The sequence below is a fragment of the Orbicella faveolata genome, unplaced genomic scaffold (genome assembly GCF_042242905.1).
Source record: "Orbicella faveolata isolate gen_17 unplaced genomic scaffold, um_ofav_v1 contig_35, whole genome shotgun sequence".
Classification (NCBI taxonomy): Eukaryota; Metazoa; Cnidaria; class Anthozoa; order Scleractinia; family Merulinidae; genus Orbicella; species Orbicella faveolata.
Genome location: NW_028301564.1, coordinates 13323964 through 13342294, shown reverse-complemented (window position 1 = coordinate 13342294; position 18331 = coordinate 13323964). Strand labels below are relative to the sequence as shown.

Sequence of the window (18331 nt, the reverse complement as noted above, 5' to 3'; positions counted from 1 at the left end):
CTGTTAAATCAATAAACAAAATACTTTTTAATTACAAAATGTTCGAATTATTGCAAATTAATGTTAAGTTACGTATAAACAACAGGATATATATTTTTCGGATTCATAAATGTCGCTTGGATTCTTCATAAGATATACATTTGAATTCGTAAGCGTTTGCACTGTAAAGGTATTCTGATTTTTCCTCGCACACATTGATAATCACAGCTAGACATTCATGCGGGAACGGTAACGGAAACTTTCGCTATCGGATTCATTACAGTTTTAAGAATTGCTTACAAAGGCAAGTTTCTTCATAATACATTGAGGCCGGTCTTTCCGACTACGTTCACAGCGTTCAAGGTTGCATGGCATTTTGACTTCCATTCTTCCTAAAGCCAGATGAAAGGAGACTGTTTTAAATTTTCGCTAGCCTCGTCACCTTTCTCCAACCAGAGAGAGAAAGGATTTATAGATTCAGTTCAGCTAAAAATCGCATATTGATGACCTGGTCTTACAGGATAATGCCGAGCCCTATGAAGAGATTCTCCACTACTCGATTTTGCGCCACGCAAGTGGTATCGAAGGAAGTTATGGACTTCCATAGCAAGCCAGCCACGTTGCTAAATAAACGTAAGGCGGAGTTTTCACTTCGAAAACGCATCAAGTGTTTTCCGTCCACTAACGCCGGAGAAATTTTCAAAACGCAACTATGACCGGCGTCAGAAAACCTTGAGTGTCGAGTGCACTCTCCAGGGTTAGGGTTAATTACATGATTATCAAGACGGGTTCTCGTTTTCAAAAATTATCCATTTACAAAATGTTTTCCGTCCAAATAAAACGCAAAGCCGGCGTTTTCAAATTACTCCTGATTGAAGAGCGTTTTCGATAAGCTCCATTTTAGTGACAGATTAGTCAGTGGACGGTAGACCTAACCGTAGAAATAAAGCTGCGCTTTCAAATTTCTCCTGCGTAATGTGGACGGGGCAAATTGGCAGCTTAACAATACCTAATGGTACTTTTCCTTAGGCCCTCTGCAAATAAAAACGATGACGTCCACTGACCAGAGTTTGTATAATTGAGCGTGGAATACAACGGTTAATAATTTTTTTATATTAAGTTGGAAGTTCTAAAGGTGAGAGATTCACTCTAAATACATCTGGAATACAACGATTAATACACCTTTTTTTTTATAAGAATACATTTTATAAGAATATTCAGGCTGAAATTGGCGAAATTTTAAGGATATTTTAAAAATAAACTCAAGACTGAGATTTTGAAAAGAATACAATTTTATGTGTTGAAAATTTGTAAATACAATACAATTATATGTTTTTAACTTAACCGTATAAAATTCACTTTTTGTCTCTAAACGGCAGAACTGGCCAAAAAAAAACAAACAAAACAAAATCAGAACTAGCCGTATGTCCCAAGAAATTATATGCGTCACATCAGACTTCAATGCCTGCAGGCTGGCTCTAAAATTACTTTAGCACCGCAGACACAAAATACATTTGAAAACAGAAATGCCATGCGCTTTAATCTAAGAATATTCACAAGAATATTTTCAGCCCAAAATCGGCAGAAAAATAAGAATATTCAGCCTCCACCCGAAAAACAATATTCTTATAAAAAAAAGAATGCATTGCGAATTTCTGAAGTAAAATATTAATTAATTCTTGTTGTTGTTGTTGTTGTTGTTGTTGTTGTTGTTTTGTTTACTTTGTCCCCGGCGTTAATTGTCTTTCATTAATGTTTTAAGGTTTGGCTAACCATAGCGGTTAGTCTGCTACGGATCATCCTACTCCGTTGGTTGATCCAAATGTTCCTCTGGTAATTTTGAGCTTGCATCTGTCTTGAGATAATCGATATCGGCGTAGACAGTTGGAAACTCTCTTTTAACTGGTCCCGTGTTGCTTGTTGTGGAGTGGTTTAGGTCGGCGTACACAAGACCACGATAAGGGGAAGGCTTCTGTGTATAAAGCAAAATTTTAATTATTGGCAAGAAAACATCAGCAATGGAAAATATATGACGAATAATAATAATAAAGAAAAAAAAAACCCTGGTTCGTGATAACTTGTCCATCAACACTACAGGGAAGTCAGGCTTTTATGATACTTATTAATTTGTATTGTAACCTTCGTCTGGCAATGTATCGATCAATAATGGCGTCAGGTTGATTTTTGTATTGTTTTTCAAACAACATGAGATAATAATTGCAACAGAGAGGTTAAGAGAGCAAAAATCTTTGATTAATATTGCAAAAAAGAAATAAATAAATAGAATAAAAAAAGAAACAAGAAAAAGCACAAACAAACAAACAAACAACAAAAAAAGCGTTCCCGTAATATTTACCTGAGGTGGCTTCTTTTTCGTGCTTGCCTTGTCAACAACCGCATACAAGTAATCTTTCTTCTCGTCTCCTACGAGTGCGCCCTGTGAGTGATTTGCAGGCTCCACAGAAGAGGGTCTCGCGTCTGAGTGATTTGCCGGATCCGCGGAGGACGAGCGATTCACAGGTTCAACATCTGAATACGGGCGAATCGCAGGCTCCAAACGTTTCGAGCATGGTGTTCTGGCGTGGACACTTGCTGCAGAGTTTCTACCTTTGGCATCTTTATGAACAACCGCATAAACGTGGTCTTTATTTTCCTGTTTTTCTGCGTTTTCCACTCCATGCGCCTGAAGCTTGTTCGTAGCATCCAGTGGTGAGCTCTCCAGTGGCGTACAATATCCATCTTCAGACTGCGTTTGCTTGGCGGTTCCATCCTCGTGGGTTAAAGACTCTTGTCTATGGGTCTGAGACTTGGTCTGTTTAACATTAGCATAAGTGAGCCCTTCTTGGACTTCAACGGTTTCATAAGTGTCCAGACCCGCCTTAGTCCTCGAAAGTGTTACATGCACTGTGACTTGTGCAGCAGAGCTATCCAGGTGTCGTCCGTGTTCAACTGACTGTTGCCCTGGACTTGAAGGTTTCTTGTAAGTGCAGCGGACCCGACTTTGGACTTCACGTGATCTAAAACATTGTCATGGCAATGATAGATTGACCTCTTGCATTACCAGATGCTTTCATTTATTGAAATTATGAAGCGTGTCAAATTAACTTAGTGTGGGAAATATAGTACTCAAAAATAAAGCCTAAATTATTCCAACAACGTGCTCAATTTACAAATTTTTCCCGTATTAGTCTCAAAAAAGCTAGGATATCATTCAGCGAACTGTAGTAAATCTATTGTCTTAAAACATAGCTTCCTCGGTCTCGAGGTTCTTATATACTCCTTTACTAAGACAATAAAGTGTATTAATAGCAGTTGCTGTTGTTTATTTCCCAACTTGTGACTTTCAAAGTATAATATTCTCTTCCTACTTAACTGTGTGGTAAATTTTTGTAACTTAAAAATGCCAGTCGACTCCTTCCCAAATCCCACACATTCTTGCGCCCCATCCCATGTCCAGAGTAAGATCTGGATCCAAGAGTATCGCAGGTTTTGATTACAGCAAAGAGGGAGCAGAGTTTTTACAATACCAGTGGCACATACACAAAAAATCAAATTCATGATAATAAAAGCCATCGAATAGTTCATAAGTAGCAAATTCATATTCAAATATATACTTACTGTTTATTGTGATGTTCCAGCAAGCGTCAGCGTCCCCGTCAGTAGTTATGAAGATATTTAGCAAAAAACAAAACAAAACAAAACAAACAACTTAAATAATAATAATAATAATAATAATAATAATAATAATAATAATAAAAACACTAACAATATATCAATATGGCTAAAAGGTTTGCTAAAATATGCCAAAATGAAAGTGTCACCAAGAACATCGCAAAAAGAAAAATGAGTTACCGTTCATATAACTTCAAAGGCGATTGGAAAGTTAAAACTGCCTAATTATATCACCAGGGGCACACAACGAGCTAATTTGTTAGAATTTATCTGGGACCATCGTAACCAAGAGGTAACCAACAAATAAGCATTTCAGTTTTATTTTAGTTTTTTCCAACAGGAATACCTAAACCTACTTCATAGCAAGTCTTCTTGTTAAATTTGCCAGCCAGTAGACATATTAATATCTTATTTACGCACACTCAACACTTTCTGGGGTGTGGTTCCATGGCCATATTTACACCTTCAGTGCTGGCGGTCAGAAGAGGTTGGCCGAAATATTAAACAACCAAACACAATTTTGACCAGACAGCAACTACATTTGTACAGCTCATGGAAATCGGATGGGGAACAGATATTCCAAGGAGCAGAACCAGTGGGCAAAAGTAAGGATCACAAGCAGTCTTCGGAACTTTGTGTGACTAAAAGAAATCAGTTTTATGGTAAAGAGCTGTATGGCGCTAGAGGAATTACCTTGCTTTTTAAATTTCCGACGTCGGACATACATGACGTAAAATACGATCAAGGTTATCAAAATAAGAATGGCCAGTAAGACGAGGACGATTACAGTCACTTTGGTGTTGTTTTTGGTAGTTTCCTCTAGTGGAACATCCTTCACAATGTTCTTAGGAGGTGTGACTGAAAACAAAATTACAATTTACTGTAATTATATATTATGACTAAGTTTTTGCTTTATAGCGTTATTTTACACTTTATTAAATACATTTTGAAATCACTGGTTATCCTTGCAATCTGATTGGCTTTCAGTGGTGCGATTTATTCACGAATCGCACTTTTTTTGCTCTAACTCGCATCTTTTTCTCAGTCAATGAGTATGGCACAGTAAAACAAAGCAACCAATCATATTTCAAGATTAGTTTAAAGTAATCAATAAAATTTCAGGAAAATGAACGGCAAAAAGCCATTGTGTGGAGAACTTTGAAACTACTATTGCCAAAACTTTGTTGTTTTTGTAGTTTTTTTCCAAAAAAATTGACGAATTTAATTAATTACAGTTTCTGAATGACGATTATGAGCTCCTTCAGGCTGAAGATCTACTTTGATGGAAGTTTCCAGCTTTCAGTGTCCATTTTGACGAATATTTTAGCGATTTTTCTTCAATATCTGCTCAAGATCCGTATGATACCGAGTCCAGTAAAAAACAACTTGTTCAGAGGTGTCTCAAGAAGGTAGATGTTTCCAGGTTTCCGGTAGTTTCAAACGAAGCAACAAAAGAGCTCAACTCTGTCGCTGTGAATAAACATAGTCAAAATACGCCACACTGCACAAAATAGTAAATGAACGAACGTCTTAGCCGGTGCCAGTCTTGCCATCTTGGAAATATCAAATATCTTAAAACAAATGGCGCCGCAAGAACTTGACAAGGTCCTGAGTATTGAGTCCTACGCCGAGGTCACAAAAAGAAACGGAGATGATTATGAGCTGGACTCCCTTAAAATCATGCCATTGAACGGTATTTAAAAGAAAAAAAAACAAAACGTACTATCCACTGGGCATTATTCACTCGAGGGAGTTTCAACACGCAAAAGAAATCGATTGCAGAATTACACAGGATATGCACCTTCAAATTCCTTCTCCAAAGAAAATGAAAAGTCTCAGCCTCAACCACAGAAGAAAGGAAGGCTTTCCATAACTGATTCAGGCGACGAGAATTGAACTTTCATACCTGAAGTAGACTATTTTCGTTCTGACTTCAGAACTGCTTGTTTCTTTGTCATACTCGAATGAGTTTTCGTCACATGACATCGTTTTGCATACTAAATGAGACGTAAAGGCGTTTCCGGTTCCGCTTTTTTTAACAAACCGGCTACTGGAACAATACATCAAAAATCTAAAATTTAAGGCGATAAAATTGTGCGATTTCAAAATGGATCTAATAAAGTGGCAATTGAACTTCGAGTCGTACAATTTTGGTCTGAAATCATACTTGTGATTTCAAATCACGCGTATGATTTCAGACCAAATTGCACTCCATTCAGTTCAATTACAATTATTAATCGTACCTATATCAAAATTATTGATCGTGATTACTTCTCTGCAAGACTGTTTGCAGCGTAACTCAGTGTCGCGAGATCAAGAGGGATTCCAATTACAGACATTCAATTACAACTTTAAAAGCTATTTTGTCAGTTAACGTTCTTGTTGTGTTGGTTTGCGACTATGTTGAGTAAGAAACATTATCCCCAAGCGTTTGTAATCTGTTGAAACACAAAGTTTTCAACCCGTCGTGTTTAATTGGGTTTCTAAACTCACCCACCTGACTAGTAAAAAATGTTCTGGCTGACTAATAGCATCATGAATAATTGATGACTTTCCGAAAAACTATCACCAATGCATGTTCATTCTTATCCTGGCGTGAGTAATTTTTTTCATTAATAATTTTCAGAGGTGGTGATCAAGAACTACGAAACAACAAACTAAAAGATATCCACACATGCAACTGGGCATGCAACTGTTTATCAGGAAGCCGGGCTTCTGCACTAACCAGAACGTCTGTTTCTTTTATTTATTATTTTTATTTTACCTTCTGAAAAGAATATTAAAATGATGTGTGGGTGATGATATCTTAACAATAAGAAAAAACTAAACAACTTACTGAACAATACAAACCTTAAAGCGGAGGTAATTAACTTAAAAGAAACCCGTTATCCAAAAACTGGTTTCTAGCTATTTAAACTTGCAATTGGTTATTTGGCTGAGAGACGCAAACTCAATTTGTTCATACCTTCAAAATTTGACTCTGTCGAGAAATATTTGGACGATGTTAATAGCGTCATGGACGGTTTTGTGGCTGACTCTTTGGTTCCACTTTCTGGCTGTTGTGTTGCCTCTTAAAAGATTAACAAACGATTTACCAATCCAAGACTATTTATTTCTATATGTCCTGATTAGATTAACGATCGATTAAAACTGAGCCCCGACAGAACCATTCCTGTAATCATGCTTACCTGCTAGACAATCACAATCGTCATCAATCACAATCGGCCTTTTGATGCCTTTCTAACTACTCCAGTTCTTTTCCACCCCTGCCAGTTTTAATCACAAATTTGTAAACGATTATTTTCTCTTTGATTTGGAAAACAAACGAAAAGCGACAACGAGTACAGAGCCCATTCTGCACTTTGATTCTTTTCAAATATTATTTCAAGGCAAAGCTTTACTCGTTTTGCATATAGGCTATTCGAACGAAAGAAAATCGTTAAACTCAGAATATTTTCCACCTGTTGATTTTGCTTGTTTCGATGGACGTTTGGACGGTGTTGTTGAACGTGCTGCTGAAGTAAGTGCTAAGGATGTCTGTCCCACTGTTGTTGCTAAAAAAGACAATCACATTTCCAGATTAGATTTGTGATCCAATATGATATAAACCAGCCAGCCTCTGCTTAACTAAAAAAACACTAATAAGCCTAATTGTAGTAGACTTGACACCTGAGCTTTTTTATCGTCCATGTATTCTCTGTTCGACTCCATAATTAACGTGTCTTGGAAACCTAAGCCTAACGTTTCTAAGTTTGCCATTTATAATACGTGGTACTCTTTTCCATCCTTAACCATTATTGGTATAACACTTTAATGTTTTCTTATCTTAGTAAACTATTATTTTCAAGTTTCCTTTAATTTGAAGGTAATTTTTTTATGGCCAATTTAACTCAAAATGCCGTGACTGAGCTCTTTTAAATGTAATCTTGAAAGCAGTCCTGTAATTGCACATTGGAACGCGCGCGTTTCATTTGCACAGAATATTGATTTTACACTTATTACAATCCAACAAAGTTTTTTCCTCCTATTTATTGTCTGAAAGAGATCGAGACTACCAGTTGAGAAGAAGGAAGAAACATTGTAATTCATTACTCTGTAATTAACAACCAGTGGTTAATTTTTTTCACGCATTCTGATTGGCTACCCAAACTCGGCATATTGTAATGTTGCCATTTCTTACGCTTCAGAACTCAACCAAGCTAACAATGAGCGGCCATGTTTAATACACATCCAACAAAACCACGTGACAATATCTACTGTAAGGGGGGTAGGGTCGGACACAAATGTACTCCGTAACTTTCGCTACACTGCCCCCTCTTTTAAGTTCACTGTCCTCGGTGTCACAATCTCAATGACAAATCAGAACATGAACAAAGAACGACAGACAAATCTTAGCAACTCTGTCTAGTTGATTTTATAAACAGTCAGCACTCGCATTGAAACAAAACTTAACTCGGGAAATCTCATTACGCGTAACAACTCTGAAAGTTCCTGAACTGTTCAATTACACCCAATCACCGTAACAATTGGGTGGTCTCCGCTGTCGCCCATAACGACTTTGTACAGCCTGCGAAAGGTGTCCAAATGAAGCAGCGTCAAAGCTCTCAGTCTCGCTCGATGGTCTGTCATCTGGTGTAGCCGTCTGGGTCTGAGGGAGTATCGCTGTATCAGTATCGCTACCACAGCTCTCTTCGTCAGGTTCGGGATCGTCCGCCTCAGGACTGCTGCACAGAACAGGATTCAAGGACTCCATGGCATCACTGCCATCTGACGTGCCTTCGCCGAGTACAGCTTCGACAGGGCCACTAACAGGCCCAACTTCTCCAGCTCTCACAACTTGGGATTCGGCAGGCATAGCAGTCCCTTCCCTCTCTACAATCCAACTCTTTAGTGCAGGTCCAAGGTACGGCTTAAGACGATCTGCGTGGATAACTTTAGGCTTCGCTCTTCGACTTCTCTGGATTCGATACGTCACATCTGATAGCACAGACACCACTAAGTAAGGGCCTTCCCAAGGACAATCCCGTTTGGGGTTCCTCCCCTTCTTTCGGCGAATGTTGTGCAACCAAACACAGTCCCCTACCCGGAATGGCTTACTGGACACTCGTTTGTCATAATTTCTCTTCTGCCGTTCTGCTGCTTTTCCTAGGTGTCTCCTGGCTATTTCATGTGCGCCGGCAAGCCTCTGTTACAGAACCAAAGCATACTCGGTTGCCAATGGCGGTGTGTCTGGAGCTGGCTCAGTCATCACATCTAATGGTCCCTCAATTTCTCGCCCTAACATCAGCATATTTGGTGTTTCTCCTGTGCACCCATGAACAGAACTTCTGTAAGCCATCATACATGGTTGGAGGTGTAGGTTCCAATCCTCCTGACTGTCTTTCAACTTGCCTCGAAGCATTTCAATCAATGTGCGATTGTATCGTTCCACTTGACCGTCTGGCTGAGGATGTAGGGACGTGGTCCTTGTTTTGTCAATGTCCAGTAGCTTACACACTTCAGTCATCACCTTGGACTCAAAATTGCTACCTTGATCACTGTGTATCTCCCGAGGGACTCCAACACGACACAAAAATTCACTCACTAGTTTCTCGGCTACTGTGGTAGCTTCCTGGTTAGAGATGGCATAACTCTCGGTCCACTTTGTAAAATAATCCGTCACGACGAGAACGAATTTATTGCCACGAAGAGTAAGAGGAAGTGGTCCTATTATGTCCATAGCTAGGCGTTCCATTGGAGCACCAACAACATACTGCTGCAGTGGTGAGCGCTGTTTCGTTCCCCAATTCTTTTTAGCACCACGATCGTGACAAACTCTGACCCACTTTTTGACTTGGGAAGTCAATCCTGGCCAGTAGTATCGCGCTCTAATGGCTCCCAGTGTCTTATTAACACCACGGTGACTGGCAGTGGTTTGATCACGGTGAGCCTCAAGTGCGGTCTCCTGCAAGTTCCTTGGAATTATAATCTGGTACGTTGCTCTGGTACTACTTCCGTTTTCCCATCTCCGGCACAGTACGCGATCTCGGAATTCCAGCTGGTTCCACTGAGCCCAAAGTGCCTTGACTGTGTGTTCGTAGGAGGACACATCTGCCCAACTGGGTCTAATGGCACTCGCCTCTTTAAATCGGATGATCACCTTAAGGCTAGGATCTGCAACTTGCTGGCTGTAAAGGTACTCTCGTGTCCAGGTTGGCTCCAATTTAATGGTGTTGCATCTAGAGTCAGCTACAGCAGAATCGAAGGAGCAATGTTCAGTACCAACTGACAATTCTGTCTCACATTGCTTATCTGGAAGGGCGTCTCTTTGCTCTACCACAAACTCGCCACACACAGCAGGTGAAACGTCAGTTTGAACAGCAACACTAACCATATGCCCAACCCTCTTCCACTCCTTACACCATTTGTAGCCGTCATTACAAGACCTTCGCGACAGTGTGTCGGCATTCTGATGCCTCTGGCCAACTCGATACTCAATCTCATAACTAAACGAACTCATGAACTCTATCCACCTCGCCAACTGTCCCTCCGGTTCCTTAACTTGAAGCACCGAGCGAAGGGGTGCGTGGTCAGTTGTTATGCGAAACTTCGGCCCCTGCAAATAGTGACGAAACTGCTTCATGAACTCAACAATTGCAAGTAGCTTTTTCCGTGTAACACAGAAATTTCTCTCAGCCTTAGTCAAGGTTCTGCTCGCATAAGCAACAGGGTGTTCCACTCCATCCTTCAACTGACTTAAAACAGCTCCAATTAATACCATGATTACTGGCATCAGTGTCAAGTATGAACTCTGGGTACGCCAAAACAGGGGCTGTGGACAGTAAGGTCTTCAATTTCTGAAACGAGGACTGGCACTCGCGCGTCCAAGTGAAATCAACAGTAGCGTCTGCCAATTTGTGAAGAGGTCTAGCCACCTGGGCAAAATTAGGGACGAAGCGCCGATAGTAGCTGGCAAGTCCCAAAAAACTCTTAACCTCTGTCACGTTCTCTGGTATTGGCCATTCGCAAACTCGTTCGACCTTTACAGGATCAGTTTCGATGCCATTCTCAGACACAATATGGCCCAAGTACGTAACACTCTTCTGGAACAGCACACATTTGCTTGGTTTCAGCTTGAGACCGGTAGATCTAAAGCGCACAAACACCTCCTCCAAACGTTTCAGTTCTTCCTCGAAAGTTTTACCATAAACGATTATGTCATCCACGTAAATCAAGCAGGTTTCGAATCTGAGCCCAGCTAAGATAAGCTCTATTAACCGCTCAAAGGTACTGGGAGATGAAGTGAGACCAAAGGGCATAACGGTCTACTCATAGAGGCCTGAAGTGGTTACGAAAGTTGCTTTGCCACTGCTAGCCAGGTCCATAGGAACCTGCCAGTACCCAGAGGCCAGGTCCAATGTCGAAAACCACCTCGCCCCAGAGAGAGCAGACAAGGAGTCGTCAATGCGTGGTAGGGGGTACGCGTCCTTGACAGTTGCAGCATTCACCAGTCGATAATCCACACAAAATCTTTGAGAACCATCTTTTTTGCTTACTAACACCACAGGAGAAGACCAGGGACTGTTTGATTTCTTTACGAGACCACATTGTAACAAGTCCTCACCTGCCTCTCGATCTCTGCATGTTTAGAGGGCGATGTTCGTCGAGGTTGCTGTTTAATAGGTCTGGCATTGCCTGTGTCGATGTGATGCCTTGTCAAGTTGATTCTGCCCAGGTCTTGCTCCGATAAAGAGAATACATCCTTGTACCGGCGCAACAGATCAGCCACTGCCATGCTCTCGTCTTCAGTCAACTGTTCTGCGCTTCGCTTCCAAAGTTCTTTAAGTGGTTCTGGTAAGTTGTCCACACAATTCCCTACCACTTGTTGGGTACTATTAATGCTCTGCGAGCTCACTTCGAGTATCTCCAGCTCTGTAACACCGATTACTTGTTTGGCTACTGCAGCTACGACACTTTGGGCACCAATGGTCTGCGTCTAATCAGCGGTGTTTAGGATTCTAACAGGTACAAGGCCGGTCTCACCTGCAGACACTAAGGTTCTTCCAACATATAGGCCTTTATCTTGAAGACGATTGCCACAGGGTTCCAAGATTCGCAATCCCTTCTTAGCACTTTCAGACGATGAAGATGACTGACAGTGAAGAAGGCGGACTGGTATCACTGCCTCGCAGTGCGGTTCTATTGTAACAAGACGCCGCGTTACACATCTTAGGCTGAGTTCTTGACAACTCTCACTACACAAGTCAACCTCCTCGCCATTCACGACCAGTTGCTGTTGAACCAAGTCAATTTTTCCATCCACATCTGACAGGAATTCCATGCCTAGTAGGGCAGAATCTTCAATGTCTGCTACCAACACACTAATGTTAACATCTTGACTTCCAATTTTCACCGACAACCTACCAGAGCCGTATGTACTGGTTTTACGGCCATCTGCTACAGACACTTGTGAACCATCTTCATGCAAGGGAAACTTCAAACTCTCAGGTAACCTGTTGTAGGACTCATAGGATAAGATATTTCTCATTGCACCCGTGTCCACCAGCCAAACAAGTTTACACTGTCCAATGAAACCAATAACATAAAGTCCATATGGCCGGGATTTCTGATCGGGCAGCACGATCATTCCTCCATCACAATTGCTAACAACAGTGTCATTAACTTTAAGCCCTTGTAAGTGGTTGCTCAGGCATCCTCCCGGACACTTGGGGACACCCTCCTCCCGTTTCCCGAAGGCTGGGTACATTCCAGTCTTGCTCTGTATCTGGGGCATTGTTTTCTTAAGTGTCCACTCTCTCCACAAATCCAACATTCCCACCTTCCCCTGGGGGTCCCTGTGGCTGCTGTTGTTTGGCCAGAAACTGATTTAATTGGGAAATGATGTTTGCCTGGGCTTCTAGTTGGTGTTGCTGCTCGTCTATTTTGTGCTTAAGCCCATCAACTTGCATTTGTAATTGTGTTCGCTCGGTTTCCATGGCTCTAACTTTAGTATCAGCCCGCCTGAAAGAATTATTACCATCTAACAGTCTGAGGGATTCTAGTTCTCCTGCAAGGGAAAGGGCGTCATCAAGTGTGTTGGGTTTTCCCGCCTAAGGTACAACCTGTCATCTTTGTCATTTAAAGCATCAATAAAATGTTGTACAGCAAAGCGTTCCTGCACAGGAATACCTAGATCCTGATATGCTAGCATTTGTAGACTCTCACCTTCAAACTGCCGACGATTCAACAGTCCAGCCTGATGTAATTCCGCTTGTTTTTCAACACCGAAGCGTAGTTGCAACCTTTCCACAATTTTGGCGTACTGTAGGCCCTCTGAGTCTGTTAAACCACTCAATAACTTTCGGCTTTCGCCACGAAGACTTGCTGCCAAAAACATCGCCTTTTCCTCCTCGGTCCAACCGTTTATAAGCGAGCAACGTTCGAAATTTAACAAGTATTCATTGAGAGGTTGCTTCCCATCGAAGTCTTCGGGGAGTTTCACTGGTTTTCTGATTCTTTGGTCGGCCGGAAGTTCTGACGACTGCTCTACGTTTGACACGGTATCATCGCTACGGAAAGGGTTGGACGATCTTACTGTGACTATCGGTTGACCTGCTGACGTTGTGAGCGACGTTGTTGGCTCAGCGAAACCACTGTCGCTGCATAATGGATTTGACTTTGCACGTGGTGTTTCCGCAACTTGGGTATCTAAGCTTTCCATAACCTCGGAACGAACGAAAAACTGGCTAAGATTATCCAAATCATGTTTGAAGGGATTTTGCGACGTGATAGGCGTCGAACACCGCTGCCACCAGTGTGATGTTGCCATTTCTTACGCTTCAGAACTCAACCAAGCTAACAATGAGCGGCCATTTTTAATACACATCCAACAAAACCACGTGACAATATCTACTGTTGGGGGGGGGGGGGGTAGGGTCGGACACAAATGTACTCCGTAACTTTCGCTACAATATACTCGGGAGAATCCAATTTTAAGCAGTCGATGAAGCAGCTTTCCATAGTAACACGAAGAAAATTACAAAATTTAGCTTGGCAGCAATAAATTAAAAAGAGCTGTTTTATATTTTTTTGCCGTAAAGTTGTCGATGAAACTGATATGACACAACACGATTTGTTTACAATTGCAATTTACAAGAACTTCAACTGATGAAAACAATATACACTTAATGTATAGTCCCGAGGGAAACAATTAATTATGTTTTCCCTCAACTTCGTCTCGGGAAACATCACGACTCTAGGGAAAACAAAACTAACTTATTTCCCGAGGGACTATACATTAAGTGCTTTGTTATATATTTAGACTTTAGTTCGTATAGTGACAGAAACGAAACCGACAAACGGACTTCCAACAGACCGACTTAACAATACACGGACCAAAAACCGACCTATTTGACTAACAACAGACGGATCGAAACCCACCAATGACTGATGACAAACTTTACACGAGTCTTTCAGCCAATACCATCGTGGCTATACTGACCAATCACGTTCAACGGACCAGACTTATAAGATCATCGACTGACAAACACTATTCACTTGACTCTGAAGATGACTTCCGCTCAGGTTGTCGAAACGTCAGTCACCAACAACAGTTCTTTTCAGAACTACACTTACCCGGACGATCACACTATACGAACTACTGATACTCCTGGGTTCAAACCATTTACTGTGATATTTAGACTTTCCTTTAAACAGTCATATAGCAAAAACAAACAAACTAAGACGGCACAACTTCTTTATTCACAACAATCAATCCTGCTGAATGAATAAGTCTTAACTTAATTACAAATGTTTCGAAGTACATGAAAAAGTAAAGTATGCTTTTATAACCTCAATAACGAATATAAAATCATTTGGAATTATAAAAATTGATGATAAGTTAAACATTTGCGCCAGAAAATGCTCCTGCGTTAAAGTTTACAGTCTCCTGGCTATGACATGCGAAATTCTGCATAGTCACAGGGGGAGTTGGCACTGTGTTTCTGCCAAGAGAATTTCACTTGTTTGCTCATGCGTTGTCACAATTGCAGTGCTAGTTGATTCAAGATTTTCAACAGAACAGGCACTACTGAGAGCATGGGAGATTTCTTTCTGCTTAAACTCCGAAAGACGCTTGGAGTAAGAGCGAATACTACTCTCAGATTTGTGTCCCGAAACACACATTATGTGGCGAGCCTCAAGGGACTCTCAGGTCTTTCATCCATACGTCCTTCCCCTGGAGAATCATTTGGTTGATCGTTTGCCCTGTGGTTTTTGTCCAGTTCATCAACAACTTGATAAACAAACTTTTTTCCCAGCTGCGTCAACCTGCACGGCGAACGATTCTTTCGCGAGAAGTCGGAGATTTTCTCTGCCGCGGCGAATGAGGTGGAACATAATATTAAACCACACCACTTGTTGGAGGGATTTAGGATATGGAGAAGATGGGTTGTAGGACGACGGATCTTTTCTAGATCTTCCTTTGATATTAGGATGTTGTGATCAACTTTGCCAAATCCTTGCCGCTTCAACTCGACGATTGCCGCCTCGAAAATTTGATTTGACTTATAGAATTCGCTATCACTTATTAAGTCAAATTCTCTTTTTAGGAGAAAGTGTCTTTGAAGACCAAATCGTATTCCTATCAAAGCACACTCTTTGTAGCTGTCTCCGTTCTGTTTCTTTGCGTTCGGCCAGAAATTCGCCAGAAGTTCATTCAGTTCCTTCTTCGGAACTTTTTCTAGCGATTCTGTATTTTTCACCCGCTCATCATCTGGTTTAACTTCGTTCCAGTATGCCACGAATGTAACAACAGCATTCTTAGTTGCTTTTCTCGTATTTTCAGAATCTTTACCTTCAATTAAGTTCTGTATTTCTTCCTCTGATAATCTAGAAAAAACGTTTTCTTTTAGCCTCACTGGTTTCCATTATCGATCATCGCTGGTTAAAACTGAAAACTGGCAGTGTTCTCAGGTCCGCCCCCGTCAATCAAGCTGACGTGACCACGTGCTGAAGATCATGCCATTTTCAAGTTAGTCATGAACTGATCACGTGATGTTGTATTCGGCCCGCGGGCAACAACTGCGTAATTGTATCCCGGTCGGGATACATTTGAATTTGATTAGGGGCACGTGACCAAGAATCAACCAATCACAGTGCTCGTTTTGTTGAGTGAACGTCCAGGTATATAACAATGAAATTTATAAAATGACTTCCAGCGTGGGTTTTAAATCAAGAAGACTTTTACAACTCCTTTGGAAGAAATGTCTCCGGAGTAACATAACAAGTTCCTTAAAAAGTTTTATAAAACGCGCCAGTTTCATACTCTCTTTCTGAATTTTTTTGACAAATCATAACCACATCTGCATTTCAGTAAATATTTTGTTCGCATTTTGCTTTTTATAAATACTATTAGCAGTCCAGTACTACAAAACCAGGGGAACCCTTACCCTGAACACAGCCGCACTCCTCGCAAGGCAAATCGGAGAGTTTTTTTCTCCGACCTTTTTCCTTCGGAAAGGGAAGCTGTGATAAAGACTAGGAAACCAGAGGAAACTCAACAACAAAGCTTGCTTTTCTAAAGATAGTGGTCTCAGTTTTAAAGTGCCATTGTCAAATGGGATATTAAACTCTGCTTTATTGCAAACTTGAATATACAGTAATCCCTATCTGAATTAGATGGGAAACTCCTACCCTGTATCTTGATTTTTCTACGTGAAAAAAAAAAAAGATAACTCAGTTAGTCAAATGATATAAAATAACTTATGTAATTAAACATACCCTCCTGGCCAGTGCCGTCTAGGGAACTTTCGCAAATATAGGGCTTTTGATGTGCACAATCCAAGTCATTAATTTTTCCAAAGTTTCCCGCGAAGTCCTTATACATAATCGCGCAATTTCCATCACCACTGGGTTGGCGTTTAGCCCAAGGAAACTCTCCTTCGGTAGCATTTACTGTGCTGTTATCGCTTATCCATCTCCATCCTTCAGACTCGCTATCGTTCTTCAGACCGATGAAATATTCCGAAGTTGCCATACTTTGGATAGTCTCGTTCAAGAATTTCCATTCCTTTTCACTTTCAATAGAAACTAGCTGGCTTCCAGTCTCTTTGCAATGTTTGTTGCTTTCTTCCCAATTAAGTTTCCCCGTGGAGTTTCCATGAAATGTGTATTTCGAATTACCAAATACAAAGTGCTGTTCTCCCTTAGCTAATCGAATGGAATCAGAAAAAGAATAACATAAACATATTTTGCCTACTCTCTTAATTTCTTTTCTCAATGCCTTATAAACGCGCCGCCGAGCGTTGCAATCTTATGCAGTTATTTTTCACTCTTTCAGTGCTTTTAGCATCGTTTTATTAATTGTTGTTATTACTTTCAGTCATTTCTGGTAGTTTTCTGACGATGGTGAATCCCATGCAGGTGGCGGCTATTTGAATATCGTGTTATTTATGTCAAAGCCTGCATACCCTGTAAGCTTCATCATGAAGCTTTGCTATTCTTGAAGTTAAAAGGGAGAGGGGGACGAGGGAAATTCGAAGTTCGAAATCGAAGTTCTTTCGTAGAAATAAGGAAAAATTCCCGGTCTGAGTAAAGGTTAAGCCGGGGTCGGAAAATTGAAAACATTCCCCCATTTAACTCGTCATCGGTTAATACACGCTGTTTACGAGTCATTTCATTTTGGTCTAATTGTTTTGCTTAATCTAAAACCGTATCGGCTATTATCTACAGAAGTCAGTAAACTTAAGTTATCGTAGAAATTACATTGCAACCGAAGTAACATTGAGCTCCCCAAGCAAAGTAAAATACACAATTTAGTAAAATAGCGTGAAGTATTTTACTCACCAGCGTTTCCTTTTTCTGCAAAACTGAAAAGCGCGGCAAGAACGACTATCGTGAACACAGAGAGTACATGTATTCTCTCCATTCCCCCGAAATAAAATTTTGTGGCGCGTGCGAAGCTAAAGTAAACTGATCGAAAGCAAAATAAGAGAGAATCGTGCCAGATTCAACTTAAAGGTGGCGCTTCAGCCACTCGAGAAGTTATTTGCCAAGATTAGCGCTAATACGCAACTGCTACTGCAAAACTGAAACACTAACAAATTTATGCAGTATAACAAGAGCAAAATTAAACAAAGGGAAATTCCGTGCGCCAAACAGGGAGAATTCAAAACGGATCATTCAAAATAATTTGAGATTATATTGTCTCAGAAGGAAAGGAAGTAAACAATGATTTGAGATATCTCTGCATTATTTACGCGCAGGAGAAAAGTAATGAAAAACTGGTACGATGCCAGAGCTACACAGGAAGTTAGTTTAACGAGGCAGCTATATAATACATCCATAACATCTGAAATAACTGGACCCAAAGTTTTGCTGCTATCGTCTATGTTGTTTTATGCTTACAGGTAAGCCAACGAAGCTAGCGATTTAAGCTTTTAAATTAAATTTAAAAAGTGTAAAGTATGACGATGAAGGACATTTTGTTGGGCGTAAGCCATTGTTATAATTTAAAACGATTTTCATCCGAGATAAAATGAAACGGGATGTGCTTCACAGTTATGAGTCATGAATCTGCCATTTAAAAAATTAAAAAAAAAAAAAACAATCGTGAAATAACAGCTGAAAACACAACTGCTTTGCAAATTAATTTTTGAACGCACTTGTGCGAACGAGAGACTCAGAGTCTTTAACCTTATAT

At 40.6% G+C, this 18331-nt stretch overlaps 1 protein-coding gene across 1 annotated transcript; it reads right to left on the bottom strand.

The window, feature by feature from the left end:
• Positions 1-3: 3 nt before the first annotated feature.
• On the bottom strand, positions 4-16732 carry LOC149103393 (uncharacterized). The gene is made up of 6 exons (XM_089272620.1): positions 16411-16732; positions 7113-7205; positions 6617-6721; positions 4345-4509; positions 2336-2985; positions 4-1951 (listed from the first exon to the last, which is right to left on the bottom strand). Exons 1-6 carry the CDS (start codon positions 16664-16666, stop codon positions 1781-1783), a joined length of 1440 nt encoding a protein of 479 aa, XP_089128746.1. The 5' UTR covers positions 16667-16732; the 3' UTR covers positions 4-1780.
• Between the last annotated feature and the right edge of the window lie 1599 nt (positions 16733-18331).